This window comes from Anoplopoma fimbria, chromosome 14, assembly GCF_027596085.1.
Source record: "Anoplopoma fimbria isolate UVic2021 breed Golden Eagle Sablefish chromosome 14, Afim_UVic_2022, whole genome shotgun sequence".
Classification (NCBI taxonomy): Eukaryota; Metazoa; Chordata; class Actinopteri; order Perciformes; family Anoplopomatidae; genus Anoplopoma; species Anoplopoma fimbria.
In genome coordinates this window covers 20,691,446-20,717,628 of record NC_072462.1, presented here as the reverse complement: position 1 = coordinate 20,717,628, position 26,183 = coordinate 20,691,446, and the positions used below count along the sequence as shown (strand labels likewise).

General features: G+C 37.5%; 2 protein-coding genes across 4 annotated transcripts in view; one reads left to right on the top strand and one right to left on the bottom strand.

The window, feature by feature from the left end:
• The window catches only part of LOC129102541 (ras-related protein Rab-27B-like), a 46,753-nt gene extending 35,475 nt beyond the window's left edge, over window positions 1–11,278 (top strand). For both annotated transcript variants that reach the window (XM_054612733.1, XM_054612734.1), the window contains exons 2-6: window positions 664–835; window positions 5,832–5,920; window positions 7,964–8,067; window positions 8,286–8,409; window positions 9,591–11,278. In XM_054612733.1, coding sequence (XP_054468708.1) covers window positions 683–835; window positions 5,832–5,920; window positions 7,964–8,067; window positions 8,286–8,409; window positions 9,591–9,777 — 657 coding nt within the window. In that variant the 5' untranslated portion in view covers window positions 664–682 and the 3' untranslated portion in view covers window positions 9,778–11,278. The remainder of the gene's footprint in view (window positions 1–663; window positions 836–5,831; window positions 5,921–7,963; window positions 8,068–8,285; window positions 8,410–9,590) is intronic.
• A 4,440-nt stretch (window positions 11,279–15,718) lies between these two features.
• tmem267 (transmembrane protein 267) lies at window positions 15,719–20,871 on the bottom strand. Of its 2 annotated transcripts, XM_054612657.1 has the most exons (4): window positions 20,837–20,871; window positions 19,092–19,556; window positions 17,963–18,336; window positions 15,719–17,596 (listed from the first exon to the last, which is right to left on the bottom strand). In XM_054612657.1, the coding sequence occupies exons 2-3, from the start codon at window positions 19,497–19,499 to the stop codon at window positions 18,001–18,003; spliced, it is 744 nt and encodes a 247-aa protein (XP_054468632.1). In that variant the 5' UTR covers window positions 19,500–19,556; window positions 20,837–20,871; the 3' UTR covers window positions 15,719–17,596; window positions 17,963–18,000. The 2 variants fall into 2 exon arrangements, with proteins under 2 accessions (XP_054468632.1, XP_054468631.1); XM_054612656.1 differs by having other exon boundaries at window positions 15,719–18,336.
• Between the last annotated feature and the right edge of the window lie 5,312 nt (window positions 20,872–26,183).

Below are 26,183 nucleotides of genomic sequence, written 5' to 3'. Positions count from 1 at the left end.
CTTCCTCTCAGCTGAGTGCATTAGAGTCTTGTGATCCTCTTTCTAAATATACCACATTTATGCCATGAGGCAAACAGACCCCAGACTACAACACACTAGATACTTGTGCACTTGGTTCAAGAATTTCACATAAAAACCAGATTCCTTTTCTGTATCGATAACATACTCAGTTTACGATGCAATTTCTCTTTAGCATCTTTGACAAATCGTTGGGATGACATCTGACATTGTCGGTCTGTAAAATAATAAGCCTGAAGTTTTACAGCACATTACACTTTCTACTGCTTTCCCACACTCCGATACCCGACACACTCTCGTTCCCACCCACACTTTATGATGACACACACACAGTAACCTCCTGTTCTGGATAGGCCGACCCTGTGACCACACTTCCATAATTCAACAGTGGGTAAACAACTTGCGCACACAGGCATACATCATCTGCTTCCCATCACTGTGTACGTTTCCTATTCACAGGCTTGTTTAACTTCTCAAACTCTGATGTCAGTGATTGTTTCTGTGTCTTATTTAGTCTTTTCTTCTATTTTTATTTGTCTCACGTCACCTCACACACCCAGAATGCCTATAACTAACTTAACTTGAGCTAGAAGTTTCTCCGTGGGTCTCTGTATGTTAACGTGCATTTCTGTCTGTTTTCCACAGGTTTATTGCAGGCATCACTATGACTGATGGGGATTATGACTACCTTATAAAGCTCCTTGCCCTGGGGGACTCCGGCGTGGGCAAGACCACCTTCCTGTACCGATACACAGACAACAAGTTTAACCCCAAGTTCATCACCACAGTCGGCATCGACTTCAGGGAAAAGAGAGTGGTAAGTTCTCATCTCTTATAGGGCTGCAGCTGCAATTTTTTCGATTATTGAGTATTCTGCCATTATTCCATCGATTAATCAAGTAATGTGATAAAAAGTAATGTTTTTGATTATCAAGGAACAATGGTAAATATACAAAAGGACAACGTATTTGTTTCTTTTTTGAAAAATATTTAATATATATATGTATAATTTAATTTATTTATTATAATGTACCTTAATGGAACCTCCTTTTAACATTAGCTGTTGGCTCTGTTATTTAGCCAAGCAGGACTGTGCTGCCTAGCGACTGCTAACAGTTAACAGCTATAACTTTCCTTCCGGGTTAAATGAAGCCTCAATGCAGCCCCGAGGAATCAATTCAGCCCTAATATCTTATGTTAATTTAAGTAATAAAACAGGAAAAATGTGTGCATGTCTCTGGTAGGTCTGAAGTTTTCTAATTCATTTTAATCTTCATCTCAACTAGACGTCAGTTTTCCAAAACGCCAACCTCCACATGCTCACCTCACACTCTGGTAATACAGGCCCAGTTACCATAGTTACTGTACCGTGGCATTTGCCCAGACATTTTCTTTAGGCCGTACTTATCAAAGAGCACACAGCGGGTCAGGTGAGGTCTGGTTTATCTTCTACTTTTCTCCCACAGAGCTGAGTCACAATCATTATATTAACTTGTACAGGAAGATCATACCTGGGTCATGGACAATATCTGAATCTATTACAGACAACCCGTTTTTTGTCACTCCAAATGTAATCATTAGTAAGAGAACATCCTGAAATATGACTTGATGGATTGCATTGTTGGATAATGTTCAATTTATTTGCAAGGTTGTGTTCTTTGGTGTTTGACCTCTTGACTTACCAAGATTACTTTTGTTGCTTTTCCTGCTAAATGTGCAGCATTCTTAAATGCCACGCTTTCAATCCATTAATATGGGAGCATATTCCCAGGAGGAGTAGAATCCTGAAGTGTGTGATTTCATTTTATTTCATTACATGAATTGTTACGTGGCTGTTTCATTTGGAAGAGAGAGTGCCAGAGTGGTAAGTAAGTTAAAGTAACAGTTGAGAGGTAGAGAGGAAAGTTTTGTGGGCTGGAAATGGGTCAGATATGACATTTAAACCTCTTGCTGTTCACCTCTTAATGCAAAGGTTTAGCCCACATTTTGTAACCCTATTGAAAGAAAGAATAAGTTGAGAATTAATTGTTATGGAGTTAAGAAATGCCTTCTGAAAAAAATATCTATTTTGTAAAACATATTTCAAAGTTTGTCACGTATTTGTGGCTTGAGTGCATGAGTGACAATGGAGCAAGCTCATCAGCCCTTTGTAGCCTGCTCCATCTCTGTTGCATCATTAGCCACTTTAAGCATTAACACATTAACAAGATATGGCATGGTAATTAGTGAGCTTCAGAGCTCCTTGTTTGTGGATTTTTAACTTTAGACGGATCCAGGCTAGCTTTTCCCTTCTGTTTCCAGTCTTTGTGCTAAGCTGAGCTAACAGTCTGCTGGCTCTAGCCCCATGTTTATTGATTGATAATGAAGATTTAAACAGATATTTTTCCACTGTAACAACATGTCAATATTGGAATCCACTTTAAATGAGAGAAACCCATGCTTAGCACAGCTGCTGTTCTCTGTACAGAAACTGTTTATAGCTACCTCTCAAATCTATAGATGGTTTTCACATAGATGGTTGGAGTACCACTTTAGACCGTCACTAAACCTGTTGAAAACCTTAACTCCTGTTGCTGAAATCTCATCAGGATAAATATACTTGGAGAACTCCAAGTGTGAGATGCAGATATCTGAATCAGAGAGTGGGCGAGGCTCGGTTTGGTCAGATGTTTGGTCACCCTGGTGCTATTCTGCCTTCGCACATCGGAAATGCTGCCTTAATCCCAGCACTCCGGATGACTCATAGCATTGATTATTGTTCCTCACCTCCTTTGTGTGTGTGTGTGTGTGTGTGTGTGTGTGTGTGTGTGTGTGTGTGTGTGTGTGTGTGTGTGTGTGTGTGTGTGTGTGTGTGTGTGTGTGTGTGTGTGTGTGTGTGTGTGTGTGTGTGTGTGTGTGTGTGTGTGTGTGTGTGTGTGTGTGAAGATCACACCCCGTGTTCAGGAGTCTTAACAGAAACAGACACGAATGATCACAGCTGTAGCTCGGCGCTGTCAGGGGCTCCTCCTAAGGGCTTTCATGGAGACTGAAGCTGAATGCTAAATGTGGACCAGTTTGATTATCATTTGAGCCGTTGAACAAGTATGGACAGTTCTGATAAGCTATAATGAAGCAATATCTCCTGCTGATGTAAACTGAGCTGAATATGATAACCAGTCCCCACTTAATTTGTTCTGCTGGGCTTTACATTACCATTAGCTCATTGTGGCTAATATTAGCTGATGTTTGCAGTAGATACTGTTGTGTGATTCACTTAACTGAGTCAGTTCACTGAATTCATGACAGTACTTACATTGTCACGCATTGAAGTAACTATGAGGAACTTTTAACTTGCTTCTTTCTACATGAACTACTTAAGTAAACGACACCATTGGCGGGAAAATTGGCTATTTCTTTATATTTATTCTTGATGCTTGTCATCAGTGCAACCAGGTTCAATTCTGTCCAAATCAGCATAACACATCACCAGAAACTCCTTCAACTCTGTCTCCAGTAGGGCCGCTGGCAGTGACCCCGGCTTCACTGCCACCTTCGACCTGCAGTCTGAGCTCCTTCCAGGAGCAGAGCTTTGCCTTGCTGCTCTGCTTGTACCCGCTAGGAGTACTACTGAGCCGTGCAGACTGTTAAATAAGAGGTTTTCTTAAGGGATTCTGTTGATTTTGGAAACACTGCCGCTTTGGTCCACATGGATAACCAAAAACAACACAAAATGAAAGTTGCTCGTAGTAACTTTAAACTGACTTAAATCAACAACATTTTGTGTCTGTCTAGAATAATGCAATTCATAGTCTTCAGCCATAAACTGTCTCACACATTCAGTTGGTACAGAATCAAGACGACATATTAGCTCTGCCCTGGTCTTTACTGGTAACTAGTGAATTAAGAGTTGGACTTGTGTCTTTGATCATCTTTTAATAAGCTGAATTGATGCTCTGCTTCGTGCTCCCCTAGGATGTTAGAGTGGCCGTTCCAAAGAATATGTTCAGACAAATTTGGGGCCTGTGTAAAAAAAACCTGCACCCTGCTCATTCATTTACTTTATACGTATACTTTACTTTATTTACTTTATATACTTTAGCTGCAATGAGATGTCTGCCATAGATGCTGCGTTGAACAATCACATACATGGAAGTGCATATTTCCGGTGGAGTAATTAGCAATTTAAAGGCGTGTTAACTTTCCAGAGTATTAACTTTTTCTATCTTGTCTGTGACTATTGCAAACCACTGTGCAGTGTTTTGGCAACTGGAACTCCCTGAGGATCTGAGGGCTACAGAATCAATAACCACATCTCTTATATTACTTCTCTTTTTTATTGTTGATGAGAAGTTCATTTTTTCAGTTCTTCTTCTTATTATTATTATTATTATTATTATTATTATTATTATTATTATTATTATTATTATTATTATTATTTAAAGACTCTGCAGTGAAAAGTTACATGCATGTTTGATAAAATGATTTAGCTTGAAAAAATAAGATATTATGACTCACTTGAACTGCACTTTTTCAGTGTGGGCTGGATATTGAACCTGCATTTCCACTGACACCAAATAGTCAGTGAGACCGTAGGGGAGTTTGTTTATTTATTCTTTGATGAAATAAATGGGGATTATCTTTTTTTTAGTATATTGATTTTCTACAACAATCAAACATTGATGCATTTGAGAAGTTAAAGTAATTTCATAAAATGAAAAAACAAAAAGGTATCGGTAAGCTTTGATTAGAAACCGCACCATGAGTCTCACTATAGAGGACTCAAACTGTTAGATGTACAAGTGTCATCATTTTCCCTCCGACTTGAAGTCAGTTATCACCAGAAAACTGAACTATAAGCACTCTACAGTTCTTTTAACTGTTTTGAGTGTGATTGGTGGGGACGCAGCTTTGAAAGAGAGTGCCTCGTCTGGGAGCGTGATAGGTGTGAATGACCCCGGAGACACAAACACAACCAGCTGCAGCTCACAAGAGTACATCATTGTATTGTATGTATGTGTCCTTTCTGTGGACCTCAAGAAGATTAGTAGCCGCCCAGGCATCAGCTAATGGGGATCAAGTTAATAAACTAAACTAAACATTACAGAGTCAAGGTAACCGCACAGACGATTCACGATCATTCTTTTTTTTATTACTGCAAAATACAGAAAGACTAAAACATGATTGACGCAAAAAATATCCAATGCTGCTATGGACTGTCAGAAGCAGACATCCAGTATAATAGTCAGTTTGAGCTGAGCTAGAGCATCAAAGTCTGCACACTGATTTATCTGCCCCTGCTGTTTGTGTAGGCCAGATATCTGCAGACGGCTGGCTAGTTGGCGTTACCAACTCACCAGGTACGACCAACTGAACAAATTAGAATCCACACTGTTCAACCAACTCACGTGGCTATATGTCTCATAACCAGATAACAGATTGTCTACAAACAGAGAGTTCAGAACAGGGACTTTTCAGCTCTTCTTGCACGTATTTGCACGTGGCCAGAATGACCTGTGTTGGTTTAAAGTTGAGTGAGGGTCAATCCTCTCTGACAGCAACTTTAAAATGAATAGGTGGTTTTGTATTTTACTTACAGTTCATTATTTGTTTTTGTGTTAAATGTCATCGGCTACATGAGAACATGGGCAGGGCCTCAGTGAACGTCTACAGCTGCCCCGTAAATGGGGTCATACACAGCAAATCTGCTGTTAATTTACTTCTTCAAGGATATGATATGTTACACTCAGTCGCCACTATATAAGTCCCTCCTAGTTTAATCTATTGCCTAGAACTAATAGATAAAACCTAAACCAGTGATGTTGCTCTCTCTTCAGGTGTACACAGCAGCCAACCCCAATGGGACGACCGCAGGGAAAACCTTCAAGGTTCACCTTCAGCTCTGGGACACAGCCGGACAGGAGAGGTGGGCTGCTCATCATTTACCATCAGGATTATTACAGTTCAAAGTTACTGTTTTTATTTTCACACTTTTTCAAACTTTTTCTGCTCACAGTTGTCTTTACCAACATGTAAAGTATAGCAGTGCTAGTCAAGCCTATCTTCTCTGCCCTTTTGTTATATTAGGTTTTGAATGTAACTTCAACATTATTCAAACGTTTATTAAATGTTGATTTTAGGTAGCAGCCACTGACAGATAAGATCAGAGCTGATGTGACTGACTGTATTGACATTGGTTAGAAAACCGGGAGTTACTTCCTCAGTAAGTTTGGGGCTAGTTTGGATGTAGCTGGAAACTAAGGGAAAGATGGCTTCAGCTGGCTTTAACTCCAATGAAAAGTTTCAGTCATGGCAAAACCAGTTTTGAGAAAAGACTGTGAAATGATATAACTTATTGCTGAAATCGAACATGTATAATCACACTGAATGGTTCGAGGTAGAAACAACAGATTTGTGTGTCAGTGTGCCTCTTTGCCCGTTTGTAAAGTATGTGTCAATCATGTATATGTGTGTGTGTTTGTGTGTGGTCTTTAATTGGAACTGGCCTTGATCTGTTGGATCTGTTTATAAAGGCCTGATGACTCATTGCAGGATGAGTCAGTGTTAGTTACATAATTCTAACTTCATTTCTTCAGCTCAGTGTAACGGAAGAAATTCCTATTTTCATAAACTTATCTTCGTGATATTCTAATGGAGCACAGACTTCAGTCGTAGTTCCACTTGTTTGATTAGTTAGTCAGACTGTTTGCTGTGAAAACAACTTCATATCTGCTGCTTTATCCTGATTTGTTTGCGTATTACATATTTGCTGAATAGTAAGTGACGTTTACACAGAGTAATTGTCGTTGCTGGTGTCACACCAAGAAGCACAGCATGCCGCAAAAGATACATTACATACCTGTTTTTATTAATTAAGACCTAAGCCGAAAGTCTATTACAGCAAAGCATTACATCTGTCATTTCTATGATCGGACGATTAAATATTATTGACCAAATAATAAGCTGGTGTAATACGCTGACAGTGTTCTGCATAGAGCTGAATTAAGTGTTTCTCTGTCTCTAAGCATTTTATACATTTAAAACTGCATTAACAGATGGTATGGCAACTTTGGGGTAGTGGAAACAAGTTGCCTATTTAATCATCCAGCAGATTTGTAGCAATATTAGCATTTATTTGTCTTGTTCGCGTCCACCTGAAAAATGTAAGTCCAATATTCACTCTATTTTTAGCTATAATGTTTGGTATCCTCCAACTCCTGAGGGAAATATCTGTCTCTTTGATTGCTAAATGCTCCACTATGTTCACCAGCTAGTCTCTAACTATCTGTCTGTTGCTGATCAAATAGTGTACAGTGGGTTTTACAACTTTTTTGCTGCTGCTGCTGAAAACAAGGCTGCTGAGAGCTGTGAGAGTTAAACCAAAACAGCATAGTTGTGGGTTGGATATCCAAGACAACCAGTTGAAATAAGTTTTGTATATGTAGAGCTGAGGAGATTCTCCGTGGGTTAATTACTAGGAGTAGCACATAGTAATTTGTTTCCTTGTTGATACAAAATATTAATTTATTCACATTTATTTACATTCATCTGCTGAAGATGGGAAAAGTTTATTTCTGCTCACTTTCAATCAACATCTTGTTTCCAGAAGCTACACTTTTGAAATGACTCATATTTGCATATTCATAGATTCTGGATTTGTGTCTATATTTGTTACCCTTACTTACTATGTTATATTTCACAAAAGACATGTTTGGAGAAGCACTTTAAACAAGAGAAATCCCAAATCTAAAACCAAAGAAACACACTAAAAACATTTTTGTTGGACTTAATATTTTAATTTTGAATCCTCAAAATAAAAAGAATTAAGTGAGAGATTAGGTTTTTTAAATGTAATTCTATATTTTCGTAATTTTCCTTCAGCAATGAGGCCCAGGAACCGCAGAGTTCAGTTTTTACTTCAAATCTCAGCTGTGGTGTTAATATTTTTCTTTTGGCATTTGTGTTCCAGGTTCCGCAGCCTAACAACTGCGTTCTTCAGGGATGCCATGGGGTTCCTGCTGATGTTTGATCTCACCAGCCAGCAGAGCTTCCTCAATGTCAGAAACTGGATGAGTATGTTTCTATCGTCATATTTTCTTTGTGTGTTTAAAAAACTGCATTGTTTAAGCTTGTTTAAGCATCCCTCTATGGTGCCATTAAAAACTCTTCGAAACTATTAGTCCCCCTGGATGCACCTGTCACACATTCAGATTTGCAAAGTACATTTTTTTTCCTGTTTTACATTTGCATGAATTTGTTTGCTGCTGTTGTCTATTTTTAATAATTTCCAGGCCAGCTACAGGCCAATGCCTACTGTGAGAATCCAGATATCGTGTTGGTAGGAAACAAGGCAGACCTGGCCGACCAGCGGGAGGTTCAGGAGAAACAAGCCAAGGAGCTTGCTGATAAATACGGGTACGTTTTTTTTTTTTTCATGCACAGTATTTGTTGTAGGCGTTTCACAGCTTACTTACATCAGTTGACATTTCAACTGCTTTCATCTTATACAGTCAGGACAGTTATACAAACTGACAGTTTGACAGTTTGCCTACAGGGCCTTAACTTTCAAATTACACATGTGACTCTTCCTCTTCTGCTTCTTTTTGTTATTATCTATGCATTATCTGTAACAGCCTATCCTTAGAGGGTTGAGTGGGGCTCAAGCCGATCCCAGCTGACATTGGGCAAGAGGCAGGGTACTCCCTTAACAGGTTTTTTAATATCACAATATAACTTTGATGCAGTTGAAAAGTGTCCCACATTACACTGGCACAGTAAAGAGCAGGCATTTCATTAAGAGCAGGTAACTGTAAGACGAACAGTGAAACAAGACACCACATTACAGGCAGGCAGTGCATGACTCGTGAGCAGCACCCAACAATATCTCAACAAATAACTTCCTGTTAGACAAGGAAACTAAATTGTTTCCTTATGTCATTCCAACATGCCAAGTACTCGGTCCGATGTTAACTGGTGACAAAATTCTGTTCCAGGAAGTAATAAAATCTTAAACTCTGGGGAAATGTTAAGAGTCTACGGGACAGTATGAACATCTTAGGGTGAGGGCGACAAGTGTGCATAATATAGTTTAAAGTCGGAGTTTCTAATGTCTTTGTAATGCAGAATCCACAAAACTTGCATCCTTACTTTTTGTTTTCTTGTCCTGCGAGTTTGATTGTTTAAACCTGCGTCGGAACATGTTGTGAAAGAACAATCCCCTCCAGCAAACAGTCCCTACAAAGCCTCCTGGGGTTCATTTAGTATAAGAAACAGTGGGTTTTTTTAAAAATCTATGCTGACTAATTGCTAAACTGAATAAGCGGATCAATAAACCAATGGCTCAATTTGGCAAATATTTGGAGGACTACTCAAGATGTGTTCATGACGTAAAATAATTTTGAAGCTTTGACAAAACAATAAATGTCCATCGTTGCTGTCTCTTATGGTCTATGCATGAATTTTTCAAGTCTACCCATGTGGATTCCAATAGAAATGAAATGAAACTAATTGAACTCAATAAAAAAACTGATGAAAATAATTTGGAAATGGTCTGAAAACCATTTTTAAATAAATAATTCTGTTCTTGTTGCCCACAGGATCCCGTACTTTGAGACGAGTGCAGCGACAGGAGCGGAGGTGGACAAGGCGGTGATAACCCTGTTGGACCTGGTCATGAAGAGGATGGAGCAGTGCGTCGACAAACCGCCTGCCGAGCCAGCCAATGGGAACGGGGCCACAAAGCTCGGCGATGTGCAGCCTAATGAGAAGAAATGTGCATGCTAGATCAAGAAGGAAGAGACCAGTCAGCGCTTCTGTCGTCGGCCCTTTCTACTCGCCACGATTCCCTACTTCTTTTACCTTCTCCCTCTCTGTCATCTTTGAGTGCATGTTTCTTCATCTACTCCTGTTCACCCTCTTGTCACTAAAACTAATCCTTAACCATCTTATGCTCCTCTTTCTTTTTTCTCTTCCCCGCTGTGTTCTTATTTTCCTTCCCAAACTGTCTGTCAGAGGGCTATGAAACAACCTTATCCCCCTCTGGTGGATATTTAAGGTAATACAGCATCAGCCTGTCTGCCTTTGAGCTTTGTTTAGGAGGACTTTAAAATATGAGGGTAATATGAGTAAGTTTCATCACTGTCAGACACATAATGTGCCTCGGCTGTCTGATCTGGGGCATGAAAAGCTTAATGTCAGGCTATGTGTCTGTGTATATTAGCCTAAGTCTTGGTCCTCTTCTGAAACTTTTCCTCCTGGACCAAAGTGAGCGGCTGTATGACCAGTTTTTTCCCATGTTTCACACTGTTTTCTGATGCTGTAGCCGTTCCAAGCAGTTTTTTTGTTTCGCTTGTCTGTTTGCTAAACATGCACTTAATTGTGTTTAATATATTGACTAGGGTGTCATGGTGGAGGTATTTGACACTTGATTGAGAGGTGCCCTTCGCAGCTTATTGCTTGTTTTGTTTGTTAAGCCAATATCAGCTTGTTAACGTCTAAAGCTAACTTTAATGCAATGACCGCTTAATCCACAATGAGTTGTGCAGATAAATATCACGACAATATTAAACTTTATATTAGTAACGGTAAATGAAACATGGAGATACCCCCAAAACAAAGCAGAGGAGGTTAAATAGCCTCTGTGGAGTATTTTATATTTCGTATCCAGACTGGTCAGAGTAGATAATAATGTACAAGAGTATCATGTATTAAAACTTTTGAACAACACTTCATAAATACAATATTAACGTTGACCCTCATTTTTCGAGAAAAAACTTGGAATAAATGTTGATATGACAAGCAGACCTAACTGTTACAGACTTCCTGTTTGCACATGTGATTAGCAGTTCATGTGGCTAGCTAGCCACAAACTAGCTAACATAGGGTATTAGTGCTTGGAAGTGTTAGCAGTGGCTATAAGCATAATTCCTATATTAACTTAAGTAGGTGATGAGGGTTTCAGAGTAAAGAAGACAGTTTGCAATGTTTCAATACAGTAATTCACGTTTTCTTTGAATTCCATCTGTCTATCTAACTTTTGATGCCAAAAAATAGCATTTAGCTATTTATAGTTTACTATGATTTAGAGATAGTATTGCATTGACTAATATGGGTACAGCATGGCACATGTGAAGTGGAGAAAAAAAAAAGCCTTCATATATGTATATCATTAAAAAAGTGTCCTAGACCAGGATATTGTTCCAAACTGATCTACTGCCTTGGCTTTTAAAACGTTATTCCACTGTGGCGGACAGACTTTAATCTCTGTGCGGGTTTGAGAAGATTCAGCGACACAAAATCAGCTACTCTGGGGAATTAATGTCACCTTTATTAACACTTATAATAATTATAATCTTAAACCTAAAAAACACATTTGATAAAAAGTTTAAATTAACTTTTGAGTGGAGAGGAGGATTATATCTTATCAGCAACATTATGCCAGTCAGGTGACGTCAGCAGCTCAGGGCAGCTGATTTTCCGTAATGACCTCTCATCTCTTTATAACAGATAATCAAACAAAGTGAAATATCGCTTTAAGGCCCCATACATGACCAATTATATATATGGATTAAATGTAAAACACAGATTATTTCTGTTGCCATATTTTTGTTATATCCTTCACATCTCACACCCCGAGAAAATTATCTCAACTGCATTCATATTTGTAATTTGTATCTTCATTGCTTTAGTGCTCTTAAACTCGGTTGTCTAATTAACCCACCCAAAATATACAAATTTAACAAAATGAATCTCTAACATGAAGAAAATACACTTGAAGAAGTACAGTAGACACTGTTTAATACTTTTTGGCCTTAACAGTGCAAGTTAATATGGACCAATTTTTGTTGCTTAACACTTGCTATTTTTCATTGCACAACAGACCATATATTCGCTGCTGTGCAGAACACCTTATGAATTCATGCCTTATCATAACAGAATTCCACTGAGTTCATGTCAATAGGCTGCATGTTTTGTACCGTGATGCTATCCTTGTACACAGCAAAAAAACATCTTTAGAACCCATCTAGATCTGAATTTACCAAAAACGAATAATTTCAATGTCAAAAAATATCTGAGTCTGAGATGATCTCTTTGTTTTAAGTGCAACTCAACAGTATTCATTTAATCAAGTAACACCTTGATCTGCCTTACTTCATAAAAAATCTTGAGCCAAGTTGAAGTGCACCAGAAACGACGGACATTATCATTGCGCTTGCCACCTGCTGGCAGCTAAATCCTTATTTTGTCCTTCAGTGAGCTAAGGGGAGGTTCTACAAAGCAGTCCCAACTCACAGCTGCATAATAGTAGGATTACTGCAGGTTGGTTTTCAAATTGTACTGAAACCAGGGGCTGACAAATTGGTCAAATGTAATGTTAAGTATACTTCAAGTGTGGCTCGTCAATGGTAAAACACTGCTGTGGTCATTTTAAAGATTATAAATTGCTGAATTTGAATATTTAATTATTTTATCAGTAATATTTAAATGTTGTGCTTGCTGATATCATGAATATAATCCTAGTTTAAATAATCATGGTACTGTGGTTTCCCCTCACTGTCACCTATGTTAATTCTACCTGTGTGCCAAATTAACATTCGTTTGTTTTCAACAGATCCAAACCTCATTCTGCTGTTCACTCAAAAAAAAAAAATGCCTTCACAAATAGAAAAATGTTCTGTTTTCGTTTGAAAGGCTAACAAAGTCACCTGCAACAGCTGATCTCAGTGCCATATTAAAAACCTACCACTGTTTGGTTTCAGTGTGTCAAAATATAAATTTGCTGTCTATAAAATCAAAAGGAGCTGGCTCACACAGTAACATTCTCTTCCAATCCATAATTGCTATAAAGTTCCCAGGAAATACTGTGTTTCTATAATTTGTTTCCTTTGCGCCAACTTTCATTAATGAAGCAAGTCAAGTTACAGTTTAGCAAGTGGTTAAAGCTGCAGTAAATATTTATAACTGGTGCAGTGGAACTACCTAAGAACACAGCATTGACATTTTATCACTCTCCAGAGTTGTTAAACATTTTCATCCCATTGGAGTCTAGTTTGAGTGCTTATGCTGAATGTTATTCCAATGGTCACGCTTCCTTTAAATCTGTTTTGGTCTCTCCCAACTCTTGAGAAAAATATCTTGCTCTTTAGCCGCTAAATGTTCCAGTCATGTCACAAGCATGATGCAAATTTTGTCTGTCTGCTATTTGTTGCTTAACAGTGGTTTTATTTATCAAAGTTTGTTCGGTGACAACAGAAGCCTGCTGCTGCTGAAAAGGGGGTTGTGACTGAACCATACACTAAATGTGCCATAAAACCAACACAAAGTTCAAAAAGTCTTTGTATCATGAGGCATCATTCTCACTATGCTCACTATGACTGCCACCTTTCACATTACATAATCACTACAAAAATGATATTAATGCAGCTTGAAAAGGGTCCATGTTTTTTGTAAACGTTTGGTTAAACAGTTTAAATCATGACTTACAGAGAAATTACTCTTCTATAAATAAAATGCAGCCTTATTTATCAATATGACTGGCAAGTAGTTTATTCATTTTAATAAATTTATTAATAAAAAAATATGAAACACTAAAAATATTCCTTGATCTACTGGAAAACAACAAAGCAAGGACAAAGTGAACACATGAAAAGCATCAACAGCGCCAAGTCAATTTTTTGGTGTTTTTTTTCACTATTTGAGAAATTTTCCATTGCGCCGCAGCTTGTGATGGACAATGCCTTTTATTGTGACAATCTTCCAATCCAGCTTTTATCTAAGCCTTTCTTCTTACGTTGCACATCAGATTGTCCTCTAATGCGTTTTTCCTTAAATTCAGTATGCAGACGTGCCACTCGTATATATCTGACATTCATTTTCACTGTCTTGATTCATGTTTTTCATAGATCATCTCTTCCATAAGTTTTACATGGATTTTGGTAGTTTTTTGAATTCACTTTAAAAGTTTACACAGTTTGAAGAGTCATGTTGTGCCTGTTATTTACTCTTCTGTCTGATCCTCTGTAAAGTTTATGAGCTCCTAAATATTCATGCATTATAAATTATAGATTACAAAGCAGAGGCAAAGATGACCAGAAATTGTGTTGTTTTTGTGCTTGATATATCAAAACAACTAATCAATCCAAGTACCTCTAAGAGCTTTTATTTTTGGAAATCCTCTGTGTGTGAATTGTCACTGATGCCTGCAGTTTATACACGTTTCTTCAGTTTTCACTGTGTATCGATGCCTGTGTGTTTGATTGTTGGGTTTGTTGCAACATAAGCATGTTTGACACAATAAGAATGAAATTACCTGTGATGAGTTTAATGTTTCTGATGTCAGAGCTGCAAATAAATCTTTGTGTTTGTTTTATCCTGTGTTGTTACAGAAGAATCTGCTTTTGGTTTTGGTTTGTTGTAGATCAGGCATTTTTGTATATATAAAAATGCCTGATCTACAACAAACCAGTACACTTTAGTTTCCCTGATCCTGTAATATAGATAAGATAAAGTTTTTATTTAATTTTTTTATTTAATAATTTTTCCTTAGAAACAACTCTTGAAAGTGTAAATAATGTATAAGTGTATATATATATATATATCTAAGTCAAACTATACTATGTTGATAAAAGTCATAGTATAGTATGTCAAAACATACAAAAACAAGTCATAGTATATTTTTGAAAAAGTTTAAATAAGTCATAGTATAGCGTGTTGAAAAAAGTTTTAAAAAGTAATTCTATTGTATATCGAAAGTCATTGAAAAGTCATAATATTGTATGTCGAGAAAATTCATAAAAAGACATGTTACAGTACGTTAAAAGAACTCGTAAAAAAAGTCATAGTATAGTATGTTGAAATAGTGAAAAAAAGTGATAGGTAATGTATGTCCAAAAAGTCATGCAAATGTCATACTATTACATGTCTAAATATAAGTCATAAAAAAATCATAGTATGGTATGTTTAAAAAGTCATTAAAAACGCAAAAAAGTCATAGTATAGTATGTGACTAAAAACATTTTTTTTACTATATTATTCCTAAAAAAACAGTATAGCATGTAGAAAAACAGCATAAAAGTCATAGTATTGTATATCCCAAAGAATCTATAAAAAGCTAGACTAAAATACTTAGAAAAAGTTATAATAGAGATAGTGTTCTTTTAGTCATAAAAGTGATAGTATATTATGTTAAAAAAAGTCATAGAATAGTATTTTGAAAAAGTTGAAAAAATCAATAGTGTAGTACTGTCATTAAAAAGTAATAGTATAGTATGATGATAAAAATAAGTTAGCATCAAAATGTAATTTACAGTTACATGTCATAAAACCTGTCCTAGTATACTATGCCATAAAAGTAATTGTAAAAGTATTATAAAACATATAAAAACAACTTAAAAATCTAATATATTTAGTCTCAAAAGCCTCATGAAAATTGGCATGCATGTTTAAAAGTCAAAGTATAGTGTGTCATAGGAACATTCATAAAAAATGTCATAGTTTGGCATAGAGATGTCATAAAATGGAATGTCATAAAATTAAATGTATTAGTAAGGCAAAAAGGTCAAATATGTCACAGTTAAGTATGCCATGAAGAATTTTATAAAAGGTCAAAAGTGTTAAAAGAAAGTAATAAAGAGATCATAACATAGTGGGTCAAGCATGTATTAATGCAGAAACAAAAAATATATATACTCATGATATATTTTATTGAGATAAAAGAACACTACTGTAAAACTATCCTGTTAATATCTATGCTTTATTACTATTGAAATCAAACTTTCATTATACAAAAACATCAACAAATAATAGAAAACATTATTTAAACAAAAACCTCACAATGTGCAAAATTTTACATATTACATTAATGAAGGTCACATAAGCAGCAGTAAAAGATACAGTTTTACTCAAAAGAACACTGGGGACTCAAATGGGACGGCAGCTATTGTGTAACCTTTTACTTTCTAAAAGTCAACTAATACATAATAATACATAATTAAATTTAATTCCTATTGACTTTTCTACAACCCACTAGGAAATTCTCACACTTATATGTGCCAAATTAGCAAACTGTGAACCCCTAAAGCTTACTGCAGCAGCATAATGGACAACAGGCACCGTTACAACCTTACAATCACCTGCAGCTCCACAAGAAAATAGATTAAGAAACTAAATTAAAAAACTAAAATGGAAACTTAAGTATTTGTTGATTATGATTGATATTTGTGATTACTGTGATTATGTCATACAAGCTTAACTAATTATGTCCCAATTAAAAAACATAGAAGCAGAAACCTCTTAAGGAGTCCGCCATCCCTTCTATATTCAAAGCAACTACATTCAAATAACTACAAGTTCCTAAAACCCATTAAATCCACTGTACTAACACATATGGGGCATCATGTAAAAAGTAATACAACATTGTTTAGGACTACACGTGTTATCCTTCTACATCTAAAACAGTGTAATGACTTCCTACCTCTAAATGGTCTGTGTCTTAATGAATGATATTATTCATGTGAGATAAATAGTTTAAATAAACAGTCCATGTACTTCTGCAAGTCATGTTTTCACCACTGTAAGCCAACTATGAATTTCAATATGTGGTATGTACTGTATCAATCGTTTAATTACAGAAACATCACAAAAACTGCAGTAGATCAATATACAGCAAGTTAATGCAGCAATAAGACTACACTTTCCCCCATTTTATATTTCTGTCTATCAATAAGTTACATAAAGATTTTACAAGCAAAGCCTGAAAACTTCCAGCATCTCTCAAGGTCCCTAATCTTTTGAATGTCTGATGTAAAATAGAGAGATCATTTGGGACACCACACACCCATCAAACAGTCATTACATCCTTAGCTTTTGCTGCAACAACTGAAACAAATCTAAAAAAAGATACTCTGGATCCTACATGTTTGACATTGTAATTAAATAAAAGCAGTTCTCTGTCATTGACACAGTGGGAACACAACTTGTCCACCTTTCCAGGTGGATCCATGCACACAGTATACAGATCCTTTGGAATAAGTTAATTGCAACAATGTCAAAGCAAATATCTAGACACTTATATATATAAAAAAAACCAAAAATCTATAAATTAGAATTACCACCAGGTTACACAAGCAAATCATTTTTATCAATAATGGTTGGCATTGAAACATCTGAAAATCTTAAAAAAATAAGGCTCATCCAAGCAGCAAAATGAAAGAATGCTGAGGTGGCAGAGTGGTGACAGCTGGCTAGTACAGGCGGTAACATCCAAAGAGAATTTGTGTTCTGTGGTGATTAATGGTTGATCCGTCATTGGAACGAATAGATTTAAAACGTACTCTACAATGATGTACAGTACATTTCATTTCACTACTAAAGCAGATCAGCAATTTTAAATGCACAGTAAAATAACAGTGATAATATACACACTGAGGTTGAAAGTCAAGTGTCTACAGCTAGTGGATGACCTTTGGTGGGCTTTTCCTTGAGTGTTCCTTCTTAGGACGTTGACAAACAGTGATAGTTCAGGTGAAGACTGCTTGGAGTTCAGGGGCCAAGAAGTGATATAAAGTGTCCGGTCCCTTATCGTGGTTTGGGTTGATGAACAACTCTGTAAAACGATATGTCAAAGCTTTAAAGGGTCACTCCATAACACTTAAGACAGTTATAGGAGATAACGACCATCTCCAGATACAAGTTCTTATACATTTCCTTAACACTAGGAAAAATTGATTGGCACGCATACTGGAACTTTCCATAGCCAATAGTTATTTTACAGATTTCTCAATCCATGGAAAAGCATATTGTATGTTTTTTTTTGTTTTCCAATATCATATAGTAACAGTTTCCTAATCCTTCTGGGTTGACAAAGAAATCTGATCCTTAGTTTCAGATTTTTCCATTAATGTCAAGTATCTTAAAAGTTGTTTCAAACAGCGAAGCGTAAGCATCATTTTTGCCCAGAGACGATCCATACCAGATCAGCATGAGACGTTGTTGGTAAGTCGGTGACTTCTAAACATCAATGGCCACGCCATGTTTGGTGGAGATCACATCCCTGGTTCCTGTCAAATACATGAGCACCGAACACAGGTGAGGAAGCGTTGCCGTGGTGCTGACGTACAGCCAGTAGGGCAGCGGAGCCGTGTTGCCGAACGGGCACACCCACAGGCCGTGGCGCACGGCATCGCGGACGTGGTGTGTTGCCATGGAAATGAAAAGCATCCACGGCAAGGAGCACCAAGCGTCTTTGAGGCGTCCGATCCACATGAGGAACCGGAGGGAGAGACAGAGAACCGGGATGAGAGAGGAACAGTGAAGAGGAGGACGCTGAGGGAGCGAGACAGCAGCCTGCAAGAAAGTGGGAGAGGGAATTACCCCAAAGTATAATATTTTCATAATAATGATGTAATATCATCTTTACTCAAGAAACAAATGGTGTTACTGCAAGCCCTGTGCTGCAGGAGTTCTGCAGAATGATGTGTCACCCCTGTTGTTGTCACCCCCTCGTTGAGATTTTCTCTGATATTAAACAAAAGTTGTCAGAACAGTTATAACTAGAAAAGGTCCAAATCTGCAAGATGGCATGGCAGCTGTGTAGCTTCAGTCACTTGATGACATCTATAGAGGGTATTGGTTGAAAAAGAATACTCCAAAAAAACATAATTTAAATAATCTATGGTCACTGACAAAAGCCTGGCTACGACTATAATTTACAATTCATCTACACTCTCTCTGGTATTGTTTTCTCCTTGAAAAGCTGCTATAGCAAGAATACTTGTTCAGTGTTCGTTACTTGTGCTCAATCATCTTAAAAAGAAGCTGAGTATTGCTACGATGAAAGATGGATGGTGGCAGACAAACACATCATTATGCAAACACCTACACACTCTGATAAAGGGCAGCAGATACTTTTTACTCATCGCAAAACATGAACTGATCAACCTTACAGAGCGGAAAGTCATGATTCCTTTTATTTTGAATTTATTTTCAAATAGATAAAGAAAAGTGGACTTAGCCATTCTCCGTGATCAATATGAATTAGTTACTCACTTTTGCACACCTTGCAGATTTGTCATGTTCAGTACATTTCTATCAAATCTTACCTTGAGTGACAGGGATCCAGCCATATAGAAATGGTCCAGGTCTATGATTGATGCCAGAAGACCGGCAAGCAGCACCTCATACAGATCACTCTTTTTCCTTAGTCCAATAACAACCGCCCATGACCACAGGCCCACCAATCCATGCGTGGCGTTGTCCAGGGCAGCTCGCAGCCACAGGTGGTTCTGGATGACGGACAGCTGGAGGGAGTGGTCCGCCACCACACAGAACATACCAAGTCCTGCTGACGCCAGCAGAGAGGCGGAGCTGAATGTCTGTAGGAGAGCCTGAGCCTTCTCCGTCTCCACAGCCAGGCTGAGAGGTACGGGAGCACCTTCGCCCCCGAGGCCCGCCCCCAACAACGGGGACGAGGAGGGGGAGGAGTCGAGCTTGGAGTAGAATCCTTGCATGTTGACAGATGGCTGTGGGGGCCGAGCACCACAGAAGATCAGCAACAGTCAGGTAGGCTGGAGAAGGAAGGAAGGAGAGGGATTAATGAGGGGAAATGAAAAGAGTAGAAGCAGAGTGGGGTCTGGCTTTGGGCCGATGTGTAAACACAAAGCACTCATATAACGTTACATTAAAAGAAAAATGTTGAGATGTGTACCGCTAAAATGTTCTGTTTGGATCTACTGCAATACCTGCTGGTAAAACATGAACGTCACCTCATTTTAAGAAACAAATACTGAATGTTATCGGTCAATAAATATAGCTCCCATGAGGTTTTGACAATGTGACTTTGACAATATGCGTCAAGAAAAGATGGGAATAAAATCAAATATAGATATAGTCTCACAAATAAAGACAATACACATATCTAAATACAAACAATGAATACAACACACATTACAGTGCACATTGGGTAATACATATAATAGGAAACGTTCCAGTATGAGGGTGTTTTAGTGTCATAATGAATATGCTCTCTATATTTCCGCCTCAAATATAACCACATATTGAGCATTACAGACTAGAAAGTTGGGCTTTACCCTCCACTAAAATAAAATAGCATAATATTGTGGTATAATATTTAACATAAAATAATCCTGTCCAGCACCACAATTGACCACAGAAGACACTAAGCCAAATGTGACACATTCACCTGAGTCCTGATCTAAATGTTAACACAGTGAAGGAAACTATTTCACAACAATTTTCTTAAACGTTCCCAGTTCCTCATTTCCCATGTGAGAGACCAGTGTTCATGTACTGTCTTATGCAACCAGAGGGGACATATAAACATGTGGGACACAGTCCACTGACAGCCTGTCTGAATCCAGCCACTGCTGACGTCACACCAGTCTTCACACGTTATGCCCCTGAGCAGGATGTTTTAATTAGCTAACTAGCTAGCTAACTAGCTAACGTTACTGTAGTTCTTCATCCACCTGCTGTGTGTCTGCACGTCATCTCTGTTCGACTGGCATTCACAAGTCAGACCGTTTTAACTGTGTCCTACCTAGCTACGATGACGTCACTGACAGCTAACCAGGAGCTAACCAGGAGCTAACCAGGAGCTAACCAGGAGCTAACCAGGAGCTAACCAGGAGCTAACTAGCTAGCAGTGACATTAAATGATGCTGCTTTGTGTAGGCGGACAGCAGCTGTCACTCCAGTGAATTTCACAATGTGACACGCTTTGCTTGCAAGTAAAACATATAATTAAATTGTATGTTGTCTAATTTAAGTGTTTTTTTAAGTCAGTTCTGCACAACCGGTCGATAAATATCACGATAACGTTACTCACCCCATCACCCGGCATTGGTTACCAGACCCACAGACTTGACTCTTCTTCTGTGGTGTTTTGTGGTAGTACGCTACTTGTGCTGGCGGCGCTTTGCCGCCACCTACAGGTCACGGACGGAACAGCTAGATCTCGTCAGAGAAATGGCCTATAGAGTATTCCCTATAAAACAACATTAATTATGAAATAAATGAAATAAAAATGATAAATAATACATAAATAAATAAAAATAAAAGTAATAAAATCAGTTTCATTAATTGCTTATGGCTCTATCTGCAGTTTTTCCAGAGTAATTTCAAGTGAAAACATTTTCTACAGGCAAACAACAGCCAAAAATAATTTACTTCAAAGAAAAATCTAATCTCTTGCTACTCAACTGTAGTAGCAAAGAGAAAAAATGCAAATGAGATCCTCTAAATTTTAGAGGATCTCATTTGTTTCCAGCACATTAAGCAGTTTTATTTCGAAGTAATGTAATGTAACACTAGTATGTTTTTGGAAAAACAGTGAAAAGCAAATCCATGTCCCACATGTCTTTTTGCTTTTTTTTTATTTTTTAAAAAAGCATCTGTTAAAGATAAAATAAAATAAAAGTTTAACACAGCTTCAGTGTGTTATGTTGTGAAATATTATACCTACTTCTGTTTTATCTTAAGAATCTAACCGAAATGTAATTAAAATATAGGTTTGGTATTGGTTGGGTTACAAACTTTTTCTATCTTTGAGGGACATAACATAAACATGTAAATAATTAAAATGTCCAGTTGTGACCTTTTGCAAATTCAATCAACCTAAATTAAATATTTACATTTCAATTTTAAGCCTATTCAGTATTTAGTCGAACATGTCATAGTCTATATATTAAATCACATATTCCAACGGTGGTTTTGCTCCTATGGCATTCTGGGCCCTGATTTGAACTGTGATCAGGACTGAATTTAACATTACTAAGATAAACTAGGACCACATATTGTCAGGGATTCATTGTGGAACACTGTCTTTTTTTACTGGTCAGTCTTTAACTTTATTGTTGGAGATGGAGAGCTTAAGGTGAGCCAACAAAGTTATTATTACACATGTACTTTAAGCCTCCAGTAAAAAGTTTATAACTTGCACGGGATTGACTATATACCTAGAAAAATGTCGTACAACTTTATTCTGCAATAACACACTGTCATATCTGGTCATTTTCAACCAAAGCTGTATAAGGCTAAGCAACATAGGGTGAATGAAACTGTCGATGTGGTAACTGACCAATATATATGTTATAGTAATTTGCTGCTGGTGTTTGTATTAGCTACAGCAAAGAGTAATTTAATAAAAGCATTAACAGAAGAGATCTAACCTTTGGTGGCTGCAGCTTCTCTGAGCACCACTAGAGGGTTAAAGAGACCACAGAATGAAAACACATGAACGGGACTTGTGAAGTGAATGACACTGTCTGCAGCCTGGCTCTCTTCTTACAGGTGCAGAAAGAATACTCAATTCCCAGGTTGTTTTACAAATAATGCTGCTTTTGGTTTTGATGAGATAGTATTTGTATTATATGAATACGACAGGCAGAATAACACCAATATTGAACCCTAACTGGAACAAAATATAGGCTCCCGTTTTCAACTCAGGCAATCCTACTGAGTGAAGTGTTCTTCAATGGGTGTGTCAGTTCAAATGCTGAAATTTGGCATGCAATACATTTACATTTCACCAGACTAAATTTACATTTCACCAGTCATGTAAAATCCAATTTTAAGAGTTCAAAATTTTATCAGTTTAATCCCTTTAAGTGGAATGCCTCTAATGAGCCTGTCTCTCTATTTTTCTAATTGACTTTATCAGTAGTCATTTAGAATTCAAATTCAATCTGTGATTTGCTTTTTCTCATTTCTTTATACCAAAGAGCTCCACTTTTCCTGATTTTTCTATTTTCTATTTCTGTGTTTTAAACAGAGTGACAGTGTTAACAGTTGCTTTGTAATTTGAAAGACATATCTGCTTCAGTTTCAGAGAACCCTGACTCACAAAGCTTGTATATATGGCAATTTGGAATCCACACATTTGAAGAGAGTTCAAGAGAGTGACAATCACTGAAGATCAATGCAATCATAAGAAGTACTACAGTTTGGAGAATGAGGATGCCATACGCACCAATGTTCTAGCAGTAATTGACTTCATAGACATCGGTGACAACAAGTGTGTTCTGTTGTGTTTAAGTCTGACAACAGTTGTTGGAACAGTCAGCCTCAGGCCAGTATAAAGGAGGAGAAAGACATTTTTGGTTTGCCTATTCTTTCACACTTAAGTGTTCACTAACAAATGGTTACTCATGCAATGTGACATACTGATGTTCTGCTCCGTCCAATTCTTCTGCACACTTCAAAATGCGCTAGACCATCTTTAATGGTGGTGGTCTTCATTAATTTGCAAGTCACATGAGGTCAGAGGAGTTATTTAATCAGAGTTTTATACCAATGATTCAGCACCATGGAGAGAAGCAGAAGAACAGAGACAGAGACAGCATTGGAATGTTTCAGCACCACAGACAGCGCACAGTGAAATAGGTTATCTCTGCTGCCCTCCAGTGGTCACATGCAGGACTTTTACTTATTTAATTTCTTTCTCCAAAAGTGTGAAATTTAAATGTAAATATATTAATTAAACAGATTAATGAAAGTAACATAGTTTTAAATTCTGCCGTTCAAAGTTATGAAAAAGGTTTTTAGCTTAGAGTTTGATTAAGATGCATGTATTTTATGAAGTCCATTTTAACGCCACTGCAAACTACAACCTCAATTATGAACATTATTAATTAACAGTTACATTAACACCTTGACAGTGTCCATCGAAACTGATCATTGGCATCATTCTAAAGATAGATTTATGGCAGAGCTGATGGATTGGATTGTATGACATTTTACAGGTGTACATCATAAAGTGGTCAGTGAATTCAAACAGAAGGAGTTAAGTAATGTAATACTCACAGTTTCTCATGTGTATTGCATTCAAAAAAACTATGTTTGACAGATTTTGGGAAAAGTAAACAACACATCACTGCTAAAAGCAAAACCAAAAGTGTACACAACCAGCCACATGCTTTGATGTATTAAATGTATATGTATATATGGCTTCAAAACTGGGTGAATTATACCAAGAATAAGGACAAATCAAATGAAGATGCAGAAAAATGTGTAAGTAAAGAGTGAGATTAGGTACTGTAAACAAGTAGCATAAAAAGGAAGTTAAAACACTCTGTGACAAACAGACAGGGATTGTAAAACGGAGAGATAAGAAGTCTGGTAGCAAAGATAGAGAAGCAGCCAGTTGAGTGTCTAAAGAGACGAGAGCCAGGGCAGAATTGAGAGGGAAGGAGAGGCCGTGTCATTCATCCAGTTATCAGTGAAAGGTCAAGCTAGTCATTAGAGCAGAGCAAGGCTGTTGGAACTGACAGGCTGTGGATGGTATATCCACACACCCAACACACACACACACACACACACACACACACCACACACACAACACACACACACACACACACACACACACACCCAACGCACACACACACACACACACACACACTTTCCTATGTAGAGGTTAATACGGATCACATCGTGGTTGCAGACAGAGAGAGCATGGCTGAACATTTCAATTGCATTTAATTAAAGTCAGGTAGAAATAGAAGTTAAATGGTTCTATGATGCTATTTACTCTGACTGTTTTCAACACAAAGAACAACAAGGACTCTAAAACACTTCTCCTCACCAGTCTTATGTCATGGTGGTCTCTTTACCCTCCTTGTTCACTTGATGCACTGTCATTGTAAATATTAATTGGGTTCTCATCGACACTAAAAAGGACAGTCGGGGAAAAGCAAGGGAAATGCGAGAGGAAGGAAAGACTAATGAATGCAATACCCAAGGCAGCAGATACACTCTTGTCTGCACGCACGCACACACAAAGAGGACTCAGCTGACAGCTGTTAGATGGTGTATTGATTTGTCCTCGGTCGGTACGTCGGCCTGCCAGAACTTGTCAGAATATTGGAAGAAAGAGAGCTTGAGAGAGGCAAGAGAGACAGTGAGACAGATTAAAGAGAGAGGGAGGCACGGAGAGTGAGAGCTAAAGGTCAAGAGGAGAGTTTTGACCATCAGAATCTCCTTTGTTTTTATTTCCTTGTTTAATTTAGCGGGATGAATGTGGATTTTGTAATTATCTGAGAAAGTTAACTACTGAGATCTGAACACTGTGATGTCAGATCAGGTTGGAAACGCAAGCAGTTAAACGATCATCCACGTTTTATATGACTCTCCACTTTGGCCAAATTGATATGGTAGATAAAATGAAGTTTAAAATGACAGCGGTAACAGTCTGTTGCAAACATTTACAGTTTACAGGTAGACTGTTGGCTTGTTAAAAACCTGCCTAATTACTGAACGCTCAATGTCCCAGTGTTCCCAGATCTCAACAATCACTTCTGTTGTTAACATGTTATTATAACCCCTAGAAATGATGGCCGAAGATACAAAAGTATGACCCAAGTCAAACTGATGATTTAAAGTTAAATCATTGGCCTATTTTGGTAAAGATCATTGAATTTCAAAGAGGCACACACGTGTCCTTAAATGTTTTTTGCAACTGTTGAGACACAAACCAGAAGACATTAAAAGAAAAACAAAACAAAACTCAATCTGCTGTCACCTTCCCCTTGCATTTTAAGTGTGTAAGACTAACAATGAGTGCAAATTGGCAGCGCTGCAGAATGGGTTGTTTTTGTTGCGGGAGCAAAAGGAATATAACCTTTTCACATTTAACAAAGTGAGTCTTTTTGTTTCTTTTTAGTTGCTGAGAATTCTTGTTCCACTGATGAATTGACTTTATCTAGAGAGTTATCTTGTACTTTTGAAACAACAATGAACAAAAATCCACAGACAGAACAGACAGATCGAACAGGTGTCTGTTTTTAAACTCATCTCATTCTTAGACATGCTAGGGGCATGGGTCTAAGGATGATAATGTCAGTCTGTAGATCAGTTCAGATATTCATGGCCCCCAGATGATGAAACCTGCTGACATTGGTGATCCACTTATTTTGTCTCTATAGCAACACCAGATGGTTGACAATCTTGGTTGTAATTGAAATATCTATATTGCTGGATAGCCATGAAACTTGATACAGGCATTCATGTTCACAGGAGGATGAATTATGATTAGATTGACCCTGTGACTTTACCCCTAATGGTATAATCAGGTCAAAATTTGGATTTGCCCAATACTTGATATATGACTTCATACTACCAACTAATGGCATTTCCAGATGCATCGGTGTACTTTGAGTTAAGTGCTTACTAGCAAATAC